The sequence below is a fragment of the Coloeus monedula genome (genome assembly GCF_965178545.1).
Source record: "Coloeus monedula genome assembly, chromosome: 12".
NCBI lineage: Eukaryota > Metazoa > Chordata > Aves > Passeriformes > Corvidae > Coloeus > Coloeus monedula.
This window is the reverse complement of record NC_138792.1, coordinates 1,748,815-1,775,861: the sequence shown is the minus strand read 5'-3', so window position 1 is coordinate 1,775,861 and position 27,047 is coordinate 1,748,815. Positions and strand designations below refer to the sequence as shown.

General features: G+C 50.8%; 2 protein-coding genes across 3 annotated transcripts in view; both read right to left on the bottom strand.

Annotated features, from left to right (window-relative positions):
• ARHGEF9 (Cdc42 guanine nucleotide exchange factor 9) overlaps positions 1-27,047 on the bottom strand; it is a 192,154-nt gene that overhangs the window by 82,984 nt on the left and 82,123 nt on the right. The gene's annotated exons all lie outside the window — the stretch shown is intronic.
• On the bottom strand, positions 19,625-19,804 carry LOC309577544 (uncharacterized protein; the record flags this gene model as incomplete). Its single annotated transcript, XM_082289655.1, has 1 exon — positions 19,625-19,804. The coding sequence occupies one exon, from the start codon at positions 19,802-19,804 to the stop codon at positions 19,625-19,627; it is 180 nt and encodes a 59-aa protein (XP_082145781.1).

Below are 27,047 nucleotides of genomic sequence, written 5' to 3'. Positions count from 1 at the left end.
AGGAAACATCAGCTGTAAACAACTGCCAGGTCTCCTCTTTATCCACAGCGGTTTGTATTCCCTGAAACTCCCCTATAACAGTGTATTTGTTACACTGGCCAAAAATAACCTTGAAAATATGCAAAGAGTTATGATTTCTGACCTTCAAAATATTGTAGCTGTGACATTTCACTTTGTTATTCCAGCCATGGACAAATGGTTCTGCTAAAATATCTGTCACCAAGTAGTCCCCTATGCCCAGACCACAATCATCTTTTTTAGCAACTAAAAAGGTTTGCTAAACCATTATGAACTTAACTTCAGCCAGGAAAGAAATGGAAGAGCTGGAGCACCAAGGCAGCAGCTATTCTTGTTAAATTGGTCTCAATTTTTCAAGGATCCTGTTGAACATTATAGAGGTCACAGCCTGTGCTGCTGTGAAACCCTAAGAAGTCTCTAAAACCCACAGAGTTTAATAAGGAATGCTATATTCCCAAATTGCCTCAAATGTTTTACAGGGTATTATGACTTTCACTTTTATAGGTCCAAAACACTAACCAAATAAAAAGTCTATTTCTTCCAGATTTTCAAGGTTCAATTTTTAAAAGGCCAGAGGCACAAACTGTTCCTGTGAGCCAGGGAAGTCTCAGCCATCAGCTTCTATCACAAATCCAGCCATCCTTCCCAGCTCCCAGGCTTTGCACAAGAGTTGATTCCCATATTAACCTGGTGCCATACACTTTTTTCAGCTTTCCTAATCACAGAATCATGGAATGGTTTGGGATGGAAGGGACCTTAAAGCTCATCTTGCTCAGGCTATGGGCAGGGACACTTCCACTGGCACAGGTTGCTCCAACCTGGCCTTGGACACTCCCAGGGACGGGGCAGCCACAGCTTCTCTGGGCAACAGTGCTCTAAATTCTAATGTCCTAAGCTCTTTGTGCATTTTGGAGATAAAACTTGTCCTGAAAATCTGAAATCACCTTCCATGGGCTGAAGAGCATCAGACGATGAACTTCGGCATCCCATGGGATCACGGTGCCCTCTTCCCTGGGCTGCACAGTTTCCCTGAATCTCCCCACATAGATCCCAATTTCCCATAAGCGTGGTCTGAATGGACTAGAGTGATTTATCTTCTTCTCCCTCCCCCTGCCCTCACAGCCACGCTGTTCTTCCCCAGCAGCCTGAAGCCCTGCCCGAGGCTGTGCTACACCAATTTGCTGATGGATCCCACAGGCAGTCCCTGGGCTCAAGGCAGCTCCACCCCTTGACAAATACCTTCCAACAGGGACTGGAACGATGGCAGTGATGGTGCTGGTGGCACCTGTCCAGCTGGACTGCAGCTGTGACATTCCTCGGGGTCGAACAGTGGCTTTCCAGGCACTACCAGTGGATTTACACTTCTCATCTACTCAATGTTTGGGCTGTAAAATTTCATCTTTCTTTCAGTGCTGCCCTTCCCTCCCAGATTAATTTCGTTAACAGCTCTTTTTATGGGCACTATAAAGCACCATTCCACATTTGGGCCCTGTTTCAGAGGACAAATTCCTACCGGGACCTTTCTGGGATCCAAGGGTGACTCTTCAAGCACACTGCTGGTTTTCCTCACTGGATTCACATCCTCTCTGTCCCCTTCAAAGAAGGTCTGACCAAGGACACACACAATCAGCTACTGAAATATTGCAGCTGCTTTCTCTAGGGTGCAGATATTGAACGTGACCACCCCCAAAATGCAAGCAAGGATGCTCAGGACCTGTGGCCTTCAGGTCCTTTGGGTCAACTTAAATCAGCTGCTGAAAAACCTAAAAAAATGCTGCTTCTTTGGGATTTCTATTTTACTTTCCCCCCTCGTGTTTCCCAAATAAAGCCCAATGTCTCATTTCCCACTGACTGACAGCGCTGCGGTTCAGCAAATTAACAAACCCATGCACGGCTCTGCGCCTTGATTACTCCCTCTCCTTTATTATGGAAGAAAATGTCAAATGCTTTAATTTGACTTTTTCAGGAGCCTTTGAGCGGTTCAGGAGCAGTTTCTCACCTCAGAAGGAACCAGGGCTGCTCCACACGCAGCCCCAGATCCGACTGCTGATCCCATCAGAGCTGCAATCCAAATCCTGCCAGGCTGACTCCCAGTCTCCAGCAGCGAGGCCAAATCTCTGCTGCCTGGGACTGAAATTCTGATCAGATACAGAGACTTTCGGCTGGATTTTCATCTTGACGCTGAGCTGCAAACACCAGCCCTGGCTAAGCCGAGCTCTCCAGAGCCACCCATCCAGCTCAGGGGCCATGGGTCACTGCCATCGTGCCACCTCAGATTAACGTGTCACCACAGGCCAGCCCTAAGCACCTGCGTCCCCACTCATGTGAGAGTCCTACACATCTCTTCTCTCTCTGATCCAGCCCAGTCCACCCTGTCCCTGTGCTCAGCAGGGTGTTCCCAGCAGGCTGCACGCAGCCATGTGGCTCCAACTCAACATATTAATGAACTTTTGATGGAGCACTCGGCTCCTGCCAAGTCCCAGGGGATGTTTTCCAGGGAGCAAGTGAGCCCACGCTGGGGGCTGAGGGGGGAAGCCCAGCCCTGGTGTTTGGCCCTGCCAAGAAAGCAGAGCTGGCAGCACAGTCCTGGAGTGTCAGTGCTCCATCCATCCCACACAGGGAGAAACATCCTCTATGATCCCTGGACAGGGATAAAATGCTGCTCTCCTCACTTCCCAAGCTCTGCTTCACTGGAGTGCTGCACGTCTGCTCCAGCCACAGCCATGCTCGCTGCTAAATGCTGAGCGTCTCGCTCCCTCCTCCTCTCCCTCGGAATTTTTCCTCCCCTGTTCCAGCCAATTGTGCAGGGGAAAATTCCAGCCTGAGCTTCATTAGTATAAGATGTAAAAATAGAAGTGCATTATCTTTTGTAGTTCTCTCAGTTGATTCAGCAGCAGCATGAAGGTAAAATAATTAAATGTTTGTCTGGTGATAAAAACAAGCCCAACAGGAGAGACTGGGCTGGGCTTTTCTGGAAGCTGAGCGTGGAGATCTGGGGGCTCTTGTGCTCCACAGACTTTGCCCTCCCCTCTCTCCATAGCTACCAAGAGGATGATGATGCCTCCCTCCCTCCTTCCCTCCTCCTCAGCTCCAAAATAAACACAGGATGGAGGCTTCGGGAGAAGCTGGCAAATGCCTCTGCTGCAAAGCACAGACCTCCCGCAAGAACTTTTGCTGCCATCCCCCCAAATCCTGCCTGGCAATTCCCTCAGCACCTCCAGAAGCTCCCCCAGAGCCAGCAGAGCTGCAGGAGCGGGCGGGTGTCTGTGTGGACCAAGGTCAACACAGGAGATGTTCAAAAAACACCAGTGAGTTGACTTGATCCTTCATCAAAATACTTTTTGCTTTTTCTTCCTAACACTTCACTGCCCACGACGTGGCAGGCTGAGCCGATGTGACAAACTGTCGAAACACATTTTTTTTAACAGAAAAAAAATTAAACCTAGACTTTAAAGGTAAAAGTGGCCCCTTTGAGTCCCTCTATCATATGTGACGTTCCTGCTGGGAAAAAAAGGGCGCAGAGAGCAACTTGCTGGGAAAAGGCTCCAATGAACTGGTGAGAGCTCCAGTCTGCAGGGATCTCCTGGGCTTCACCTTGTCCTTTAGGCTCCCATTAGTTAATAAAACCAACCACAGAGGTGCAAAAGTACCTGAGCATTTGTCAATCCCCAGACACAAACCCACCATAAGATGCTGTTCACCGATTCCACATTGAAGCAAATATTCCCTCAATCATTCTGCTGGCACCAGCAAAAATACCTGCTACCGAAGGGAAAGGACCACAAACACCATCACCTCTCCCTCCCCAAATTCCCACTCTGCTTTATTACTGCTCTTGTGTTGGTAATGACCTATTTACCACCAGGCTACGGAGGGTGGCAAATCCCAGCCACCTCCGAGTTCCCTGCTGGAGCCTGAGATTGCTATTGATGAGCTCCGTGGTTGGATGTAAAGGAAATGAGTTGAGTTTAAGGGCTGCTGGCACTCTCTCTGGAGAAATGCCAGGGAATTTTTAGACAGTCTTCAACCCAACAATAAAATGCCATGGATGTGAGTCAGAGTGGATGTGAGCATCTCCGTGGGAATCTGGGAGCAGCCAGCTCCGTCTGGACGCGCGACGTCCCTGCCCAAAGGAACCACCTGAGAGCCCAGGCGTCCAAATTCACTAATTTGGGGCTCTGGAGCTGCACACAGCTCAACACTCCCTGCCTGCACAGGGGATCACCTCTACACTGAGATCCCCCAGGATCCCCCAGGATCCCCAGCAGCTGGGCAGGTCATTTCTGATGTGTGGGGCTGCAAATCAATGTCTTGCTCACACTGTGGGTGTCTGCAACATGCAGCAGCCGATACAATTTTTATATTCTTAGCTTAGAAATACATCAGGGAGTAAAAACCAGCCTTTTCTTGGGGTGGATGGGCAGTGAGTGTGTGTAGAAAGCACCTTACAAATGCCTGGCCATACTCATTAATACAGACTCCAGAGAGACTAAACCTTTATGTTTGTCTCCAAAAACTGGTTACATATTTACTTTTATTCCAAAATTATTCTCCTGGAAGTGGAGCCGTTTAAATTATTGGTATCTTATGTCAATGCATGAAAGTGCAGGACAAAAAAAATTAAAACCTGATAGCTGCAGAAATCTTGTAACTTCCTAACACATTAGAAAGCTCTGAAGTCTTAGCTAACCAAGAATCTGGTTCATGATTTTAAAGGTCTTGGGCTCATGTCCAAACTCCCAGAATCTCCCTGGTGTACTCCACTTTTAGGTCCATCAGGATGAGCGAGATCCCTGGAGTTCCAGCTCAGAGATTTAAAATGGCTGGAGCTGCTGCAGGGAAAGAAAATGGGGGGAAAGTCCCTTCTGTATTTATGCACCAACATCAGGTGGGGAGAGTTTCTGAATAAGCAGCACAGGATGCCAACAGAAGGATGTAAGAATTAAGGCCTGGTTTATACTAGAAGAACCCAGTGCTCTTGGTAATGAATACAGGAGCCTTTTTGACAAGCAGCCCCTGAAGCTGCTGGACACAGATAAGGCTCCATGGCCTCGTCTCTGCAGCACCCCAGCTCACCCAGCACTGCCTGTGCTTTCTAAGGCCATCCATAAATCCAGAGCCATTCTGGCTACACCATGCACACCAGGAAGGCTCGGGGTAGGCTACTGGACTGCCAAGATGAATCCTGAATCCTGCTCCTGCAGCCAACCCCACCTCTATCGGTCCTCTCGAGAGCAGCAACCAAAACATTGACTCGCAGGATCTCACTCGCTTCTCCTTCTTTAGGACCAGTGCCAAACCCAAGACTTATGTGCAGCTCCTGGCACCTCTAAGCACAGCCTGCACCAAATCATCAGCACATCACACCCTGACCTTTCAATCCAGCAGCCCCTCCAGGTTCCCAAAGCATTGGTGGCCACGGGACACTGCAGCCAGGGATGGCTCCACTGTCCAGCTTTCCAGCACAGTCAAACTGGCAAATCCTCCCATCTGTTAAAGGCTTGGATCCACTCCAGGTAATACCAATAAAACCCTGCCTTCCCCTGCTCCAGCCTTACCCACGGCCCATTTGCAGAGCCCTTCTACTCCCGAATCCATCTGGCCTGGGGAGGTTTGCTGCTCCTCTCCACAATTATCATCAGAATAAACTCTATTTTGGGCACATCCTGCTGGTGCTGCCCCTCCATTAAGCTGTGCTGCCCAGAGGTGCCTGCAGGAAAAGCTGTGCTCCTCAGAATTTGGAGGCTCTGGGCTCCAAAAACCAGACTTGAATCCTCTGTTCTGCTCACAAGCCAAAGGAAGACTGGCCCTTTGAGAACCTGTTCTGGTATTTTCTCCAATCCCATGAGAACTGCCCCACGTGAAGACACTTCAGTTATTTTCCAGAAATACAAATCCATGGCCTAGTGGAGTACATTTTCTGCATGTTCTAATTTGTTCTGACCTCCAGCCCCAGATTTCCCTTTATAACACACTCCTCTATTCTTAGTTTTACCTCCTGCATTGTATCCTTCCCCGTCTTCCAGCTGCACTCTCTCAATTTGGAAAAGCCTGAATCTCTCCTTTCCCTGCCTCCTTCCCTGACTGTGGACGGTTCCTTTGCATGCAATCCCATCAGATTCGTCCCAGCTCATCCTGACCTGCTGCAAACTCTCTTTTCCCATTTCTCCCTGCTGCTCTAAGCCAGTATTCTGACCATGAACACATTCCACACCCTGCAGTGCCAGTCTCAGAGTGACACGGCGAGGGGGACACGCTTGGAAGCCAGGAGGGAGGTCAGGGGAGATATTCCATACCTGGAGTGCCCTGCTTATGTTTTGGGCCATTCTGTTGGGAATGAGAGTGTCTGGCTGTCAGGAGGGTCAGCAGTTTCCATGGATTCCTGTCTCAAAGCCTCACCCATCTGTGAAGCTGATGTGTGCCTTTGAGGAGCCCGGCTGCCTCCTGGGTAATGCTGTCCTTGCCTCACTGCCTGAGTCCATCTCCAGGAGCAGAGCAGGGCTAAGGGACACTCCAAAGGCCATGGAAGCACAGCCTCCCTCCCCTCCAGGAGCACAGGGATCCCCCTGCAGCCCCAGCTCTGCCCAGACACATCCCTGCTTCAGTCTCCACACGGCCCTTGCCAGAACTGGATTCAAAGCAAAGCACCCTCAGCAGCCCCGAATGCCGAGGATGGACCAGAGACGAGGTAAAACCTCCCTCACAAATGCCACCAAATACAAGAGAAATGTCATGCTGGCCTTTCAGGAGACTGCTGGGAATGACATGGATGACATCTGTTAGAGCCAGGACTTAATTCTGCCGAATTACCACAAGCCTGGAGCATTGATGGACTTTCACCAGTCTCTTAAGCTGGGAATCCGTACGGTGAAAGGAACTTCCAGGTGATGAGGCAGCTCTCATGCCTGTGCTGCACAACCTCATCTCAGGGATTTAATCAGGTGGTCAGAGTGAAGAGCACAGCATGGCCCCAGCTCTACCACTCACACAGAATTCCTGCCCAGAGAAAACTCCCTGTGAGAGGACAAAGCCCACCCGGACCCCTCCGCCACGCCTGGGAGATGTGGGGTGATCCTACCGAAACCCCAAGGTTTCTACCTTCCAACACCCATTCTCACCACCAAAACCACTTCCTGGTGCTCCTCAAAACACAACAAGAGGCAAATTCGGAGCAGAAAGCCCCAGGACACCCCTCACTGCCCACCTGCCACACATCAGGGGGGACATCTTTCCATGGCCACTGCAAGGAAGGAGGGACTCAAATAAACTGTGGGAGGAAGCTGAAAATAACAATCCAGAAAGCTGCAAACATCTGGAAGGCCAATGCTTTGCTCTACAATTCTGCATTGATTTCTTGCCTCAAATAGATTTCTAGATGGATTGCAATTAAAATGAGTTACACAATGCTGGAAAAACATCACTCATTTCCGCTTCAGATTTTATTTTTGCATCTTTGCTTTCTAGATCCTTTTGCGTTTCAACAGCCACTCCTTGGATCTTAACTGTCTTTTTCTTTCCACTCTTCTTCTGGCCAAATTGCTCTGCATCCATTTTTACCTTTTATTCCAGCAAGGATGGTGCTGGTGGTGGCTCACACAGCCCTGGAACAACTCCCTGGTCAGTGGTAAAAATCCCCACTGTGAGCCCTGACTGCAGCTGCTGAGCAAACCCACAGAAACCTCTGAGCATTTATCAGAGGCAATTCTTCTGTGAGCTGCCCTGAGCCCTCAGGATCCCCTTGTCATATGCCTTCAGGACATCAATTCCCATCTACTTTCCTGATTCCTGCTCGGAAGCCACAGCGAGGGAAGAAAATGCTGAGGAAGGCTGGGCTACAGGAAAAGAGATTCACTTTGCTGAAAACCTTGTAAAGCCAGGCCAGCTGCCACTGAAAAGGGCAGTGCTGCCACAGCCCTGCTCCAGCCCTTTGCTGCCCATTGCTGCACTGGGATGGACAAGAAAATAAGATGATAAAACATGGCATTTCCAGCCAGCAGCAGCAGCAACGTCAGACACCAAGCCCAGCCCTCCTGAGCACCAAGGCTGAGCTTTACAGAGCAGCTGGGAGAGATTAACTAGAGACCAACAAAAGAGAGCAGGTTTAGATGGGATATTGGGAAGAAATCCTAAACTCTTCCCTGTGAGGGCGGTGAGGCCCCGGCACAGGGTGCCCAGAGCAGCTGTGGCTTCCCCTGGATCCCTGGAAATGCCCCCTGGATGGGGCTTGGAGCAACGTGGGATGGTGGAAGGTGTCCCTGCCCATGGCAGGAGTGGAATGGGATGAGCTTTAAGGTCCCTTCCAACCCAAACTATTCCATCATTCCATCATTCCATCATTATGAGCACAGCAGCCCCTTCACACTTATCCAATACAATCTCAGTCCCGAGCTGCTGTGAATAATACACAAAACTCCTGGTATTCCCAAGCCTTTGATCTTCATTTGACTTTTGAGGGTTTTCAGGCACCATTTTCATTTAAAAATAGATGAAGTGCTCAAGTATTTATACAGCACAAAGGCTTTAAAGGCTTTAAAACTTCAGGAAAGATTTTTAAGATGCCGGAATGAAGAATGTCAAGTACTATTATCGTTTGAATTTCAACCTGAGTTGGAAAAACTCTGCAGAGGTAAAAGTGTCTGCAGGAGAAACAGAGAGGGAAAAAGAGCAGTAAAACCCACTGCAGTGATGGGGAGATGCTTCCAGCTGTGGGAGACCTGTTCAGAGGAGGAGGAGAAGTCTTCCCTGACCAGCTGAAAAAATCACTGCAGACGTGTCCTGCCTGTCCTGACAGAACAGGAGGGAACAATCCTCCTCTTGGGGAGAGGATGGCCAAACACAGCAGCTCAAAAAGGAAAGATTTGGGAATTAAGATGTGAGTTTGTGTCACTCAGAGACAGCAGGTCTCCAGGAGACAGCACTTCCAGGCCCTGCCAGCATCCACAGCAGGGCTGGGCCACCTTGGGTGGCTTTTGTGCCGTTCCTTTGTGCTCCACGAGCCTCTCCTGGCTCTTTTTGTGGGCTCTGGGGTGGGAATTGTGGATACCCTGAATGGTTCTACCCCAGAGCTCACACCACAAGAGGCTGAACAGCTACTCCAAAGCTCCTGGTTTTACTGAGGTATTTCCTCTTAATGCAGATTAATTTCTTGACAGCACAGAAATACCACGAAAGGCTTAGAGAAAAAAGCCTCATTTAGATCAATTAATAACAGAGAACAAGTGTATTATTAGTGAAGGTTCTAACGAGGTGCAGAGCCCTTCTCAAGCTGCAAAAACATAAGGCTGAGCTCTGACGCTGCATATGCAAAATATCTGAGGGCAAATGAATCTTTGCTGGAGCCCTGCTGACATCACTGTTGGGATCTCGGGTGGAATTCAAGATGTTGCTTTAAATTAAAGCAGGGAGCTCCTGGGTGGGAGCTCTGCTCTGCCAGGGGCCCCCGCAAAGCCACAGAGGGTGAGAGGCATTTTTCATCCACCTGCTACAATCCCACCTCCCTCCAGTACAGCACTTTTCATCCTCACTTGCCAAAACCTCGAACAGGAAAGGGCAATTTCCTTCTGTGCATTTTACAGAAAGAGAAACAAAGATGTCGAAAGATGAAACAGCCCCTGCAGCATCACCCTGGTTGTAAGAGGTGGGGAATGGGAGGCAGAGCCCCCAGATCTGCCTTGGAGGGCCCCATCATTCCCCAACTGCTCCAACCAGACTTTTGAACACAACATGGAGAGCCCTGACGGGTGGTGGACAGAAAAGCACAACCCCTCTGCTGAACTCACGAGAATTTCTGGTTTTAACAGAGACTTTCGTGGTTTTAAACATATAGATTTAAATTCTCTTGTCTCCAAACAGCAGAAACTCAAGAACTAATGGGGGTGAAGACAGAGTGCTCTGGATAAACAGGTTATTCCGTCACCATCAATTATTGTGTCTCTCTCAATTTGCTCTGCAGCGAGCATCTCAGACACTGTCCCAGACAGGGCACGGAGCTGCCTGCATTCCTGCTCTCAGCCAGCGTGGCAATTTACTGCCTCCTCGGGAAGCCTTTGATATTGGAAAACCACAACAGAGCTTTCTCTTTGCTTGAAAGGCACCCAGGGGCTCAGCCACAGCAGAAGCGTTTGCACTGCCCAGAGAGATCAAAGTGGCTCAAAACCTTTCGCTTTTATCGGGCAAATTAAAAACAAACAAACCCTTTCCCTCCTTTCCTTTCACTCTGCTAATGCCCATTCCCCTCCTAGGCTTTCCAGGCATCCTGCAGGAACACAGGGATTCGATGAGCAGCCTGGAACTAAGCCTGGCATTAAAGATGGAGGAACAGAGATCCAGCACCGTGGAGAGCTGAGAGCACCCACCCGCCGTGCAGGGCTCTGTGCCCACCGCTCCCATCCCTGCCTGTGCCAACGCTCACAAGGCACATGGATGTGCCCAGGATGGAGGATTCAAACCCCCGACATCCCTGCTGTCTGACTTCCCTGGATTTTTGTTTGTGCTCCTCTGTGTCCCTAATTCCTGCTGCTCCCCCCTCCCTGCCCGGCCAGCATGGAGCAAACTGCGCCTCCAACTCTCATCCCTGATGCTCCAGCACACGATGCCCCGAGTGCCAGCGGGACCAGACAAGCGCTCATCCAGCTGCAGGAGCCTCAAAATGGTGATGAACCCCGTCTGAATCCTGTGTGGGCAGGGCAGGCACGGCGAGGGAGAGGGGGAGAGCCGAGGAGCAGCAGCCCGGGGCTAAAAGTGGATGTTGACTTCACTCTCCCATTTGGGAGTAGGTGGAGGAGGTGGGTGGCCGTGAGCAGAGGGGAGGCGGAGGGGGCAGCAGCTATTTCCAGCTGCACTCATGTGCCATTTCTCTCAGTGCTGAGATTTGAGAGAAAACAGCAGGAGGTGGGGAGTGGGGGGAACCAAAAAGGAAAATCACAGACTCTGTGCAGGGGAACATGTTAAGGAACAAGAGAAAAGTCGTTACCATCAGCACAGCCCTGAGATTCTACCAGTACCGGGGGGTTTAAAAATATAACTAAACCCACGGCTGCTGGGACTGCTTTCCTGCACTGGACACGAGAGGATATGATGGAAATGAGGCCACTTGACCGAAGGGGCTCAGGCCAATGTGTGGCCCCAAAATGATGGTAAAAGCTGCTGCTCGCAGAAAGCCTCCCTCCTAATAAACTGTGAGGCTTTCTCGGCTCCCGGAGATTATGTAATATGTTCTTGCCTGCTGCTGCTGCTGCTGCTGCTGCTGCTGCTGCTGCTGACTCATATTTTCCAAAATGTATCTGGGAAGGAAAACATATGCACATGTGTTTTAATGCATAGGTTTCCCTGCCCATGTACAGAGCAATCCATAGGAGGTGCAGGCAGCGCTGCACACGCGTGTACACATGTGTGCACTGACGTGTGCGGGGAGGAGAGACAGGGACAGCCTGGCAGCTGCTTGAAAAACAGAGATTAAACCAGCTCTGCTTTCTGGGGCAAAGCACAGCAACTCTGTCACACGGTGCAGGAGGGGACCAGGGAACCGGGAAGCCACGGAGGGAGATGGCAAAAGGAGAAGCACCGAGCGCGCGCTGCCGGCAACCTCCAGCCAAACGCGGGCTCTGGGGACCAGACACAGACTCGTCCTGAGCTTCAAATCCAGCTGGGAAAACGGGGTTTGTGACAGCTGGGGCCACTGTGACAATGTGCAAATGGCAGTGGGCTGAGAGGGACATCGGGGCTGGCCTCAGCACGTGGCTCAGCAGCACCCACCCCTGCAGAGGGGTGCTGGGGGCAGCAGGGCCAGTGCTCCCTGAATTCCATAAATCTACAGTCTCGCTCCTGTTAATGCCTGGGAACACACTTCCCAGGCTCTGGGTGTGCACTGAAGAAGTCAGGCTTCTGCTGGCTGAAGATTTCTGATTCTAAGGCAGCCTGTTAGTCCTAAGTAAATTTGTTCCCAGCCTACAGGTTTGGAAGGTTCAGCTCCTCTGCTCTGTGCACAGGTGCACTTTTAATTCCTTAGGAAAGACTTTTTGACACTTCTGCAAAACCCTCTGTATCCAGGAGATAGGATCGATCTGCTGCTGGGCATTGGAAGACAGATCCATATCCCCTGGACCAGAGGAGACTGAAAATCTATCCAGATGTCAACTCCTGATCACCAAATCAAGGCAGTTGCTCTGCACCCATGACAGCCCGGTTTCCTTGCACTGTCTGCTCCTCGTGCCTGTGTGCTCAGGCAAAAGCAGCGGACAATTCCCCACACAGGGACAGGTGACAGTGCCCCTGCCCCTCCTCACCTCACACACCCCTCTGGAGAGGGAACAGGCCCTCTCCTTCTTCCCTGCATCATCCCAATCCAAGGGCACTGCCTTATGCATCCAGCACCAGAGTTGAGACAATTCTATTTTAACACCTAAAACTTCATCAGAGCCAACTGCTCTTTCTTGTTCCACAGCAACTTTAAAATGTTTCATCTGCATTCAAAACTGGTTCTATAATTGTTACTTTTTAACTTAATTCTCCTAGAACTTCACAAAAGAGCGAACATCTAGCGTGCCTAAAAGGCTTTGGAATAAACCTTAAAAACAAACATTAAAGATTGATCACGCTTTCTCAAGATTATACTAAAACTGACTGAAGCTCAACTAGATAAGGAAAGAGAGTTGCATTAAATTAATCAGCACCTTATCAAGGCAGGAAGAAAGAATTGTAGATAACAAGCCTTCCCTAAATTTGGTATCAGAACAGAAACTTCAGTGCACGACATACTGAGAGAACCTTGTCAGATTTGCTGAACACAATACAGGGGAGTGGAGCAGCAGAAATAGCAGGGGAATGTGGTCCATAGAAATGCTTGGAAAAAAAAACCTGTTTTCTGATAATGCCAGCAAGAGCCTGATGCTTTTGTCAAATGGAACAATTTTACTTGACAAAACTTTTCCCCAGATATGCCCAGCAAATTAACCCACTGCTTATTGGGGTAAAAGACAGATCCTTAGGGGTTTCCTCTCCACTCCTGTTTGTGTAGCTGAGGCCAGACTGCATTTGCTCAATTACAAGAGAACAATTCCGTACACAATTCCATCCTTCCTGCTTTCCAAGCCCTCGGAGTTGGGCCGATTCCTCTCCCGGCATCTCTCAGCGTGAGCTGCAGCTGCTCTCACAGCTCTGAGCTCCCGTGCAGGGGCTCAAAACCCCCAAAACTGGCACCAGCAGTAGCTTAACCCTTTGGAAACTTTGGGACCAACATCCTGAGTACTGAGAGGGAACAAACCCAGCCAGCAACATGCAGGGATTTTCCCGGATGCCTGGCGAGGCTGTGGGCTCTCTGCGGCACAGGGCACAGCCCGGATGCTCCGGGACATCCCTGAAAACCAGACAGCTGTCCTCAGCATTCCAGGAGGGACAGGAGGGGAGCAGGGCTGGCAACAGAGGCCTTGGGAGGCAGTAGGACAGCCAGGCACGCTGCTTTCCCAAGCAGGAGCAGCGGGAAGGACATTCCAGCCTCAGTCCCCCGGCAGAGCACAGAGCCCCGGGCACGCCGGGCACTGACAGCCCCGCTCCAGAAGGACACTGAAGCACACACGGCTCATCCCACCACAGTGATCAGCCTTGAAATCCACCTGGGGCTTTATCCAGGGAAATAAAAGGGAAAACAAAGAGCCGGGCTGCTTTAACCGGGGCACCGCTCCTTGTTGAGACTGCTCTGCCTCCCTGGCAGCCAGGGCAGGGCTGCCGGCTGTCCCCAGCACCCGCAGGGGTCAGTGCCTGCCCTGCCCATCCCGGACAGGTCCTGGAGGAGGGAAGGGGGCTGAGGACCAGCTCATCTCTGGAGCCTGAGCCCAGCCCGGTGAGCAGGGCAGGCTCAGCGCAGCCCCGGCTCCGCTGAGGCGCAGAAGCAGCCGAAAATAGCCCCACGCCGGCTGCCAGCAGCCCATACGCTGTGTTATATATGCCTCAGCTGATGCAAAGGAAGGGGCAGGCGCTGAACCACACGGCCCCTCACATGGGCACGGCCACACGCGGCTGCTCCCGGCTCCCAAATCCCCCAAATCCATCCTCCCCCACGAGGGAGCAGCTCAGCCCACGGCACCCCGCACCAGCCTGGCCCTCTGACACCTCCCCACGGCAAGGTCTGCATGAAAACGAACCAGCCAGACCCCAAACACGGAGCCGAACACCCTCCCCCACCGACGGGCCCCGCATCCTGCTCCGGCTCCCAGCCCCACTAACCCCCATCCCAAAATGTGCCGTTCTCCAAGCACCACGTGCCTCAGTTTCCCCGGCTCTGTGATAGCACGGGGGGTAGCTCCCCAAAGCAGCACACTCTTGTGAAATGATATCCTTAGGGATAAACTAGAGTCAGCTGAAATGCAGACCTAATTCCTTAAATCCTTGCACACACTCACTCCGTTCAAGCCCCAAAATTCTCTTTAACTCCGGTGGCGAAGCTTCCAGGCTGCCCAACACAGTCCCCACCAGCAGAGCTCCGGGGGCTTCCTGCCCTGAGCTCAGATGCCCTTGTGAACACCCCATCAAGGTGTGTTTCCAACAATGCCAGAGTAATTCCCAGTAAAACCAGGAATCAGGAGCAGAGGCCACGTGGCCCTTTGCTGGTTAGAGCCAACCCAGCAGTCTGTGGGTGCTTGCAGATTAAAACTCATTTCCACTCAGGAAAGAAATTCAACCACAACTAATAAAATAAAGACAATAAATCATGGTTCCTCCAGCAGCTCTTCCTCCAGGAGCATCTATTTCTAGTGGGAAGCATCAATCACTACAGCTCTTGCTGTCTGCAACAGCTCCAACAGGCCAAAGCCAGGTAGGCAGAGCTGGGCCAATTTGGGCACACACACGTCCCCCACCCACACTGCCACCGACCCCCAGCCAGCCAGGACAGCACCACAGAGAGGGGACAAACAGGACAACACCAGACATGGCTACACCTCAGCACTGCGTGATATTCCTCTGTCCCAGATGGAAAAGAAGAGGCACAAGGCAACAGAGGAACAAAGGAACGCGCCCAAGGCCGTACAGGAATCCCTGGCAAAGCCAGGAGCCGGCAGAATGACCCTCTGCCAGGAACCCCTGCACAAGCACCCTCTTCAACCAGGACAGTTCTTACACAATTATTAACATTTGGGAGTTTTCCTCAAGCTTCCCAACTTCTCCTCACTGGAGACTCCGCAGCTCTGAGACAAATCCCTGCGTTCTACCAAAATAGCTCTCCCAGCGTTTCACTGGGAGAGACACACTGAGCACAGTGATCACACCCAGATGAGAAAATCCACGTTGGAAATGTCAAATCCAGGAGGCTCCCCGGGAGAGAGGCAGCATTCCAACACGGAGCACACGGACACAGCACGGCAGCACACACGGACACACATGCAGGCAGGCAGGGCACACGGAGCACCGGCTCCCAGCACGACCAGCACTCACTGAATACACAAACCAAGCACCACAACAAAATGAAATGACAACACAGACGGGGGTTCTAGTCACAAACTGAAACTAAAGCAACCAACAACAACAACAACCAAAAAAAAGCCAAACCAAAAAACTAAAAAAACTTACATGGATTTTTGGCAATTTTCCTTCAGACATTATACACAGCAGCTGGGCTGTGTACTGAATACCTGATCCAAAAAGAAATATAACCACATTATGCAAACAGATGGGGGTAGGAGTCAGGTGAACATGCAGCTCTTAACAACAGTCATCTACGGGCTGAGAAAGCACCTCTGCATCCCCACAGAAGGGCTCTCATCGGGGCACATCTTCACTCACTACACAGCAAAAGCGAGGGCTGTGCTGCTGCCATCCCGGGGGAAAAGCCAAATGGCAGGACGGGGCAGAGCCACCGCGTCACAGACCTCGGAGCTGTCCCATCCCCTTTAACTTGTCATGTGAGGTTTTAAACAGAGGTGGGAAATAGCCAGGGTGGGGGAGGAAGCCTTCAGAAACCCGAAAGGAAAGCACTTTATCTGTCTTAAAGAGCATTAAAATCGCCGTGCAGGCAGGACAAGCCGGGATCATCCCGACGTTCAGCTTTCTGGGAAGCACTCTGAGAGGGGGGCATCACCCTTTCCTCACGCCGAGGAGGGTGCCTGAATCTTTAAGACGGCGGATTGCTGCTCGGGAGGAATGGACTTTTTATGGACTGTGGGAAACAGGGTTGCTATGATACAGGCAGAGGCATTTTCATGAATCCTGTGGCAAATAACATTGAATCCTGCTTAAGCAGACAACAGCAAGGCAGGTCTCCCATCACCCAGCCTCAGCAAACACACAGCAGCAGGCACTGAAAGAGATTTTATGCATCACAAGTACGCTTTTTGCAGACGAATTCGTAATTTTTTTTCTTTGGGGCCGTATTTTCCAGCAGGTCAGCGCTCCGATTCCTTTAAAGGAACGATCCCTCTGCCTTATCCCTGGGTTTGAGCATCCCCACAAACGTGAAGAAACCCAAGGGAGTCACAGGGCTGAAGCACCCCCAGGGACTCAAACGTGACCCGGATGGTCCCACGGAGCTCCGGGACAAGGAAAGCTCCCATCCCAGGGATATTTCACAGCGTGCAAATGACACCCGGAGTGTTGCAGGCACAGTCACTTATGGGAATGGGGATCTAGTGGGGCCTGGGAGCGCTGTCACCCCAGAAAGCTCCCGGTGCTCGTCACGGGCTGAGCCGCTGCACCAGCTCGGCAGGATGGAGGGATGCGCCGGGCTCGGGGCTCCCGCAGCCCAGGGAACGCCAAACCGCAGCTGCCAAACTACAGAACTGGGGCTGGGGCTGGGGCTGAAGAGGTGGTCACTGAGGCCTGGGGTGGGAAACAGAAAGCGAACTAAACAAGCAGCAAGCCCAGCCCTCGCTCACCCTTTCGGCTCTCGTTTCCTCCTCTCTTTCCCCCCCAAATTCCAACAGGAAGCCCGAGATAACAAGAACAGTGCTGCTGCGATAACAAAGTTTGCTGCTGCCAACTTTCCTATTGCTCCGTGTTAACTTTCCTTCTTTAACTCCACCAGCCTTCAGGAGGATAAAAGGCAAAAAGTTGTCATAAAACCACATGAATTCTCCCGAGAAATTCACGTTCCGTGATGGGAAAACCTCGGCTCGCGGCGCTCCCTCCCAGCAGCTGAGCGTGCACAACCCCTCGTCCACCCCACCCCAGGGATGGAACCAGAGGGGCACCGCAGGAATATCCACCACCGAACACACACAATTCCCAAATATCTCCCTGGGAGTACAAGCTCTGGATCAAGGAATGCACCCAGGAAACCGCGTCAGGTGCTGGGCATTCCTCGTAGAAATCGTATTGAAAGGTAAACCTTAGTGCCAGAGAGCCCTGAGAAAATAAACATTCAGGCACAGCCACATCCCATTTTAACTCGCTGGTCAGTTCTGGGGCTGGGTTTTTGCTCATTTTTCCACCCTTTCTCCTCCAAATCCCTTTGCTGCTCAAGGCTGCTCCCCTGAAAGGATGATTTTGGCTGCTGTTTGATCGATTCCCTCTCCATGGTGATCTCACCTCATTTATTACATTGCCAGGAGATTCTGCAACCTATAAAACTATTGACACAGGATGGCTAACAGGCAAATAGCGCAAATCTGAGCTGTTTAACAACCCAAACCATCCTCAGCAGCAATTTTATTTACTGGGATTTTTTTAGAGAAGAAGATTGACTCAGTCTCCTGTGAAGTGAAGCAGGTACCTCTTGCAGATAGCTACAAGTGACGAGGGGAAACAGAGCCAGCAGGCACCGGAGCATCTTCCTGGGCTTGCATCCCTGGCTCCTGGCTTTTCTCCCCATTAAAATGGGCTACTGCCCCAAACCACTTTCGGGGACGATTGTTCCCACCCTGGCACTCAGGGAAAATGTCTTTTTTCTTTTCTTTACAGCTAAAAGCACTTTGAAAGCACCGAATTTGCCGGATTTAACTCCGTTTCCAACCGTGCCACCATCAAAAAGCCATCGGCTTCTGAGCCCAGCTCGGCATTTAACTCCCAGCACACAGATCCTCACTGGGAAATAACTCCATGTCTCCATCTGGAACCTCCAGCTTTGTCTTTAGACATCAGTTATGTGGTTGTTTTTTTTAAGAGGACATCAAATAAATAATAGACAGCTAGAATTAGCATGAATTAGCTCAATTATCACAGCACTAAAAATTCTGGTGACCCATCAACAAAGACAAAAAACATTTTCAAACTGATATTTTTGTTTGTTTTAAGCAATTCTGATTTTTCTGGAGGGGGAAATAATATATTAAAAAAAAAAAAATCCATAAGACCTCTATCAGAAACACAGAACAGAGACATATTTTCCAGAGGAAAAGACATTGCTCTTCCCAGACATTCCCTTCGTATTCTCTCCAAACTCCTCGTGCTGCCACTGGAGCCCCCAGCCAGCCCTGCTTCCCAACTGTAAACATTGCAATTTCGGGCTAGAAACACCTCTAACTACTGGACACCTTTCCAGCAAGCCCATAATACACAACTTAGCACTTCATTTTCCAGAAAATCAATGTAAATAAAGTCACGCCAAGCAACCCATCTCAAAAGCTCGTTATCCTTGAGGTGGGCAAAGATTTTTCTTAGATACATTCCCCAAAATTTGATATACACACACACACGAGAGAAAGAAAAGAAAGCCACAATCAGATTTCTAGAAAATCAAAGCAAAACCCAACCCCTCCGTATCTGTTGCTTTAGCAAAGAAAAACAAAGCTTGCATTGCCCTTTTTCCCTTTGATCTTTCCTCCCCAATTTGCAGAGACAGAAACCACGCACGACCAGAATAAAAACCCAGCAGGTTATGTTTCGGTCCCTCTCACATCTCTAAAAAAAGGAGCTGGGTTACATCACTGTGGACATAGAATTTGGAAGGTTTGGAGCTGAATATTAAGAAATCAAATCAGATCATCAAGGCAACACAGATAAAAACAGTAAGTAGAATTTCTCTTTTTCTTTTTCTTTTTTTTTTTTTTTTTTGTGTGGCTGAATGTTATTTTAGCCAAGATTTAATCCTTTAATAGGATTTCTTAAACACACACACACCCCCACCCCTTAAAAATGTCCATAGCTCAATTCCATTGCACACACCAGCATCTCTCACCTGGCACCTGCATGGTTACTCTCACAGACATTGCACATTAACTGCTTGCTAGAAATGGCACACAAAATCACTTATTATTAACTTGAGCCTCTATTTCAAAGGAAAGCAAAACAACACAGCCAGTGCTCACCACAGACAGATCATTTTCACTCTGCTGCTGCCTAAAGAAGCACAGCTCTATCTCGCCAGCACAGCACCACAGAGGACCGGATCACTGTTATTATTTATCACATTTAAAACCCCGGCAAAAGCAGCTACACTTACAGGCATACTTAAAAGACAAGACATGACAAAAGATTTAGGGAGAGATAATAATACCAACGTCATACATATCACAGCGAGGCCATGTTGAAGCTCAACGCGTTTCCCCCCTCAGTAAGAAATCTCTCTCTCTCTTTCTCTCTCTCTCTCGCCTTTCTCTCTCTCTCTCTCTCCCGCTCGTGCTCTCTTGTTGAATTGCTAGTGGTAGTAGTAGCCCCCAACAGCTCAGGAGAAAAAATCCATTTAACGAGTGCCCAGGAAGAACATGAGTATGACATTCACAAGCAATAGCACCACAATCACTGCAAAAACGACCACCGTTTGAACATCCAAGGTCATGGTGCAATGCAGAACACTGTAGTGTTCGAGGTGTGGGGCTGGCAGATTTGGAGAAGTCAACCTCTGCTCTGTAAGACTGTCCATACATCCACCATGCTAGAATAGAGGAGAAAACTGTTCCTGGTTTTGGGCTGGTTCGTAATGCTTTGTGCTCTGCCTTTAGTTTCTCCCCTATCTGCTGTCTCTAGCTCATTCTGAGCCCGCTAAGTGAAGCATCATCACAACCAGTGAGCACTCGGGATGCAAAATCCTTCCTTTAGGAAAAGAGCGAGCGCTGTCTGCAAGCTTCTCTCTCTGTCTCGTCCCCCCTCTCTTTCCCGGTCTCTCTCTCGCTGGCTGGCTCGCTTTTTAATTCGTCAAGCCAGTGCAGATACGGAGCCCGTGTGAGTGTGACAGCTCTGCAAGCTGCTGCGGCTGCATCCCTCGGAGCGAGGCGGACCCTGGCGCATACTAATCAGCTCCAGTGACCAGGCAGCGACGGCATCCTGGCTGTCACTCAAACGCAGAAGGAAGCGCTGGCTCCATAAATACGCGAGGCTTCCGCCCGCCGTGACAGCGAGCGCACGCAGCCGCGGCTCTGCCCGCGCTCCCGAGGCGGCTCCGCTGCTCCGAGCCCGGCGGCTCCGAGGCGGCTCCCGAGGCGGCTCCCGAGGCGGCTCCCAGCGCTCCCAGCAGCGCAGATCCCGCTCCGCACCGCGCCCGGGATGCGGCTGCCCTGGAAAACAGGAGCCCCGAGAGCCGGTGCTGCTGGGAGCCCGCTCGGAGCAGGGAGGGGAGCAGGAGCGAAGCAGCCAAAATAACAAAAAGGCAAGTCGTGGTAACCTGGAAATTCGCTGTGAGCCTGAAATGTGGGAATTGGGCAGCGGGGGGTCACGTTTTAGGCTCTGTACAATCATGCTGCCATCACAAATCCTATAACCTCTCTCTCCCCTCAGCGCTGCACTGGCTGTTTCCATCTAAGAGTTAAACTGAATTCTGAGTCTACAGACAGACATCTATAAAAGGGGGGGCAGGACAGATGGAATGCCTTTATTCCTTCTGCAACAGCCAGAAATGCTCATTCCTACATTAAAACCACACACACGCTCGGGGTTTATGGCCCAGGTGCCAGGCGCTATCCCAAACCTCAATCTCAGATCCCAGAACCAGCAGTTACCTCAGAGAGGCATCACGACACACACAAACCACATACACTCAGCTGGAAAAAGCAAATGGTTTTCCAGACAAAGACAAATATAGAAATGCTGCCAATGCATATGCATAATGCACTAAAATGTGCATCCGGGGGCTGAGCACGGCACCTTCCAGGAAACCTGCGCCTCCAAACGCTCCCGCACAGACACGAGGCCAGCAGGCACCAAACAAGCACCTCGGCTGTTCTCCTGCAGCAAACGGTGAGAGCTGGGGAGGACTTTCATGTCCAAACCTGGCCAGCTTCATGTTTTAACCTCACCAGCAAGGGGCAGCCTGTCCTGCCAGCAGCATCCTTCCAGGGCACCAGCACCTGGGCAAGGGGCAGGGGGTTACATAAACACTAACCCAGCTGTTTAATGCAAGGCTTATTTTAATTTTTTTCTTTTGCCAGAGGGCTCCCTCAAAAACAGGAGGGTCCTGTATCCACCCCAAACACCATCAAAGGAGAGACCGTGTCAGGCCTGGATGTCCACGGGGTCTCCCTTGGTGGCCTCCACTCGGACCCACTGGTTTGTGCCAGACCAACACTCAGCCAGCGCCATCCTGCTCATTTCTGACCACGTGTGGTTCTGGAGCACGTGTGGGCTGGGATGTGTTTGTACACGCAGAGGGTGGGTTGTGTCAAGCAGCTTTAGAAACAAGAACAGTTTGGGCTGCTTAGATGGTTTATTTTGGGTGATAAGTGCCAGCCAGAGGCTCTCTCCAGCATCTGAGGCCCCTGCTCTGTCCAGGCAGGGAGCTTCTCATTCAGGAGGACAGTGAAAAGCCCTTTTTTCACTGTGTATTCACAAGAAGCTGCTGTAAAGCTGCCCCAGGCTGCCCTGTTAGCACAGATGCCAGGCTGTATCCAGGTGACGGATCTGTCTCATCCCCGGCTTCCAAACCTGCATTTTCTATCAAGGATCCATTTTTAGGATAGCCAGTCTGTCTGATGTAATTTTAGACTAATCAGAATAGCAAACATAGAATGATTCAGGTTGGAAGGGACCTTGGAGATCATTTAGTTCCAACACATAATAGATGTGGAGTATTTATTATTATTGCTACCGTCCTTTCCCAAAACAACACAGGCAATTTTCCAAAACATAAACCTGAACTTACAAAAAACAGACAGGAAATTCCAGTTTCAGTCTCAGAAGCAACGACGACTTCCCCAAAACACACAACCAGCCTGAATTTAGAGGGACTTTATGGCCAGTTTATCTTTTCCTCTAAACTGCAGTGAGCACAGAGGGAGCCTGGGTGTGGAGCCCAGAGGAGGTGTTAGAGGAAGCCCAGTGGAGATGTTCTGCTGGTCCACACACCCCCAGGGCCTGGGGACCCTCAGCAGGCACGGCCCATCCCTGCCTCCGTCTCCTCTCCATGCCCAGACTGGGAAATGCCAGCGGGGTTTCAAGGCAGCCTCCCCTGAGCCCTGCACAGAGACAGGGGAGCAAAAGCAGGGCAGGGCGAGCAGCAGAGGGCTGGGAAACCTCCAGAACAAAGGTGCACACATCACACATGCTCACTGGCCACTTCCGGAGCCGAGCGGGAGGGTTTCATTGCCAGCACCGAGCTTGGCAGGGCTGGGGCTGGCATTCTGCAAGAGCCGAGCCACTCAGAGCGCAGGGGAGGGCACGGATCGTAACCACAGCCACAGAGCCGGCCCCTCCTGGGCTGCCGGCTGCGGGCGGGGGTCCCCAAAACCCCCAGCACGGGGGTGTCAGGAGCCACGGGAGGATGTGGGGACCCCTCTGCTGAGCCCCATCCCCTGGGGAGCCCGGGGGATGCTCCATCCCGGGGGATGCTGCATCGCGGGAAGCTCAGCCGCAGCATCCCCTTCGCCAGGTCTCTCTCAGAGCAAACAGCCCCTAAAAGATCAGGCAGGAAAGCACCGGGTGCCTCACGTCGGTTTGGGGTCCAGAGGAGGCTGTGTGTGTAACAGCAGCACAAACAGATTCACTGCAGAGAAGCTTCTATTTAAATGATATCCACAGTATTCCCAACAGTACTTGCTGCTTTATATAATTCCCCATGCCTTCTGCGTGCACTAAATGTTAATTTTACTACGAAAATGGACGGTACCTTCTCTTAGAAGCCTTTCTGATAAAGCACACCTACACAGCTGGGGTTTATGTAAAACCACGGTGAAGTTTAACTTCACGGAATGCTTTCTGGGAAGTTTGGTCTAACGTTCTGTACAGAGCGAAACGAGGAAGGGGGAAAGAAGATTTGTACCCATTACATAAAACACCACATCCCGCACACAACATGCCCTGACACGAGAGGAGCTTTGGGGAGCGCGGTTTGGGATGCAGGATCAGCGAGGGCTTGTGCTGGCTGAGAAGGGAGATTGGAATTTCAGCACCTCTGCGGAGGGACAGCAAGCAGGGAAGGAGCCAGGGCTCCCATCACATCCATCCAGCTCTGCATCTCCATCGATCTCATGGACACGTGTGGGATGGGGAATTCTGGACACCCAAATAACCAACAGAGGGGCCCTACACTGACATTAATTACAATGCAGCAATTTTGGAGCAAGCCTAGGAAACGGATGATGCCAAATCCTCCCGTGCGGAACACGCCGGGCTCAGCCTTGTGACCACGTCTCCCTCCAATGGATGTCTCCAGTAATTAGCACATCCCTCTCCTTGCAGCTCAACAAACGCAGCTCAGGATTTGGAACTGGAATGCCTACAGGTCCCGGATTCCCCTCGCAAGGACAGGCCCACGGCCCCACACGAGGTGCCAGGGCACTCCAGGGGCGCGTGGCCGTACACGGAGCCAGCTCCAGTTCCCTGTCCTGCTGTAGATCCCTGTGCAGAGTAACAACCTCCACCCTTGGACAGGCAAAGGGATCCTTGTTTTCCCAACACATCAGCTCCACCTTCTATTAACTGGGAAAATGAGCCACTAAACTCTTAACCTCAATGCAGACGCAGAGAATTCCAGCCATGCTGCTGTAGGAAGTGGTGTGGCAGAGCTCTGGGATGTGACAGGACCCCAAATCTGCTAAGCTTTGGCCAAAGGAGATAAGGCTCTGGGTGAATTTGGGAACATTTCACACAAGTCAGCGTGGCTCGTGATTCTGAGCAGGAATACAGTTGGTCTGGATGGATGAAATCCATGGCCAAGGGGAAAACACTGCCGGTGACTGTCAGTCCCAAACTGCTTCGGCTCCTTTGTATTCCCTCTTGCAGTGCAAGCCCCACCCCAGACCTTTATGGCACTGTCAGGGAAGTTTAAACCTTCCAGTTGAATTAATACTGCCCCCAAAAAGGAACAGGCAGCCCTGGTACCCAGGGATGTGTGGGCACCTCCACTCCCAGTCTCCTGTGCTGGGCGCTCACGGCCGCTGCTGTGACGTGGGGGGTGACTTATGGACTCCATCAGAGATTATAAGAAAACCATTATTTTTTTTCCTAAATCTAGGCAGGAATTAAGCTCAGGGTTTCAGAGATTAAATGCCAGTGAGATTATGATTTGCTGTTTCCAAAAAGGAGGATTTCCTTAAGCTGGGAGTTGCCTCTTTTTCCTTTCTCTTCACAGAATGTCTGACAGAGGCCTCTTCCCCATCCTGGGCTAGATGGGAGGCCAAGCTGCAGAGCTGCTGCAAAGGGCAGATTTTTCCTCAAGAATCTCCAGAATCTTGTATGTTTACAGAATGGCTTCATGGGAAGCTTTAAAAATCCCCAAACACCTAAAATTCCTTACCCCAACTGCAAAATGGAGGAATACTCGTAGAGACTTGGGACTTGGGCCTGATTTTGGCTGTGAAAAATTAACTTTCCAGTCACCCACAGTCCCTTGCCTGTCCACTCCATCCCTCAAATGGAAAGCTTCCTCACTGTCCACATGAACTTGGGACTTTTCTCCAGTGATTTCCTCTTTTTAAAGGACTGCAGTAGTTGAGAGCCAGCAAAGCAGTGAAGTGGGAGAGAAGGAGGATGTGGGAGAGAGCAGGGAAGGACCACATGAAGCAAGATGCCCTTGTGGCAAGGCTGGGAGTGCTGCAAATAGAAGAAATTAAGTTTCTAAGCCCACTTTGCAATGTTTAGAGCACAGAGGGCACTGCTGGAGGTTGAGTTCAGCTGCACCCTCCTCATGACTACCTGGGCAAGAGTGTCACACAAAGCTCAGAGGCCGTGGGGAAGGACCTGAGCATCCCCAGGTCACTGCTCCAAGTATTCCATGAAAAAAAAACCCTGCAAGAATTTCACCAAAAGATGGGAAGCTGAGCCACAGCTGTGATGTCCCGATGGAATCGGTGTCTGAGCTCCTGTAAGGCTGCACAGACCACGCTGAAATGGCACAGAGAGCCTATCTGGGGGCATCGAGCCCATTGTGCTCCCCTGGACTGCAGTGAGAACAACAAACCTTCTATTTTTAAGTTAACATGAACTTAAAGCATTAAGACAGACTAAAATCTCCTGCCCCTGGCAATCGTGTTGCGAGTGCTTTCTGCTCTCCTCGCATCTGCTCCACACTGCAGCCTGCACTCGAGAAGCATCTTCAGATTCCCGGTGTTGAAAAAGAAAATAAACCCCCCCTCAAACCCACAGAAATCAGATGTGGTAACACCAATTACTCTGGTCACAGAGAAAGACTTCAGGGGCCAAGAAAGTTCTGTTTAAAAGGACCCATCCAATTCAGATGCTCATTTCAACCTTATGTAAGCTCTTCCCGTCTGAAAAAAAACCCCAACCCCTGGCCAAAAGGAACACAGAAAACCTTTACTCCTTAATTTTATTTCTCAGCTTCTGGGCTCACTGTTGAGCCTGGAAAAAAGTAAAGAAAGCAAAGCCCAAACTGCAGGAAAATCCAAGCCAAGTCCCTTCCCTGGGGGAAGACAAGTGCTCCCTGCAGGCACTCTGACATTAAACTGCAGAATCTTCACATCAGCACAGGTCTGGACAAAGTGGTGAGTGGAAAAAAGATTATCACCTGCTAGAAAGTAAAACAAGACCCTTCTGAATTCAGGGTCAGTGTCCCCAGTGGAGTCCCTGAGAAATTCAGCTGCCCAGGCACAGGGAAACTCTTCAGCGTGAAAATCAAAACGTGCATTTCAGCTCTGCCACAACAAGGAGGGTCCTCTGAAATCCAACACCTGACAATTCCTACGCAGTAAAAAAGCAAACCTAACAGAGTCTTTCCCTCTGCCCCAGCCCACGGAGGTCCAGCAATGAGCAGCACAAGGTGCTGGGAAGAATGGGAACGGCACGATCCACGATGCACCCACCAACCAGCAACGTCAGAAACCACACAGGGAAAAGCAGAGGGGAAGTTTGGGCTCGGCTTTGTGCCTTTAGTGCCTGGCCCTGCACAAGGGGTGGCTTAAGGAGCACGAGCATGATTCCCTGAAAATGTTATCACCAGATGGGCAAGGCAGAGCCAGGCCCTGTCCCAGCACTCCAGGGAAACACAAAGGCTCGTGGATTTGAAATCCTGATGCTGTGCAGTCCTTGGGACTTGTTATCCGATTCTTTCCTGCTGCTCTGCCAGCCTGAGCTTACTCTGAGGGCAATCTGGAATTACCCACACCAGGCAGGCTGAGCCAGGCGCAGTCCCCTGCCTTGGTGGCACAGCTGTGGCAGAGGGGAGCAGGAGCCCCAGCCCTGCTTCCTGCAAGGGAATGAGGACGGAAAACAATCGCCCAGAGCTCCCTGCAGCCTCCTCACCCCCCTCCTGCGACACTTGGCTCCAGCTTCCCTGGGCTTCTCCTTGTCAAGACACTGAGAAAAGGAAAAACCATCTCATTAAGAAGCTGACCCGTGGGTCTCGTGTTCTTCACACAAATTAACCCGGAGAATTGGATGTGTTTCATATAAATAATTTTCTCCCCCTCTTCCTGCCTCCCAAAAAAAGGAGAGGGAACAGCCGATTGAATCTGGCACTCTTCTAATGAAGAAAACAGTGCAAGCCAACCTAATGAAGTAGGAATTCCAGATGGATAGCAGTAGGTGGATGAACAGAACATAGAGCACTCATTTTTATCAGCAGTATCAGCATGAAAAAAAGAAGTTTATAGCCTTTTTCTACTTTTTTTTCCTCTTTCTCCAAGTGAGGCAGGTGAATGCCAGTAGGCTCCATTCCCTCTCCCAGCTCAGTGGGATTCCTTGCAGTGCCCTCCTGCAGCTCGTGACAATGTGTGACA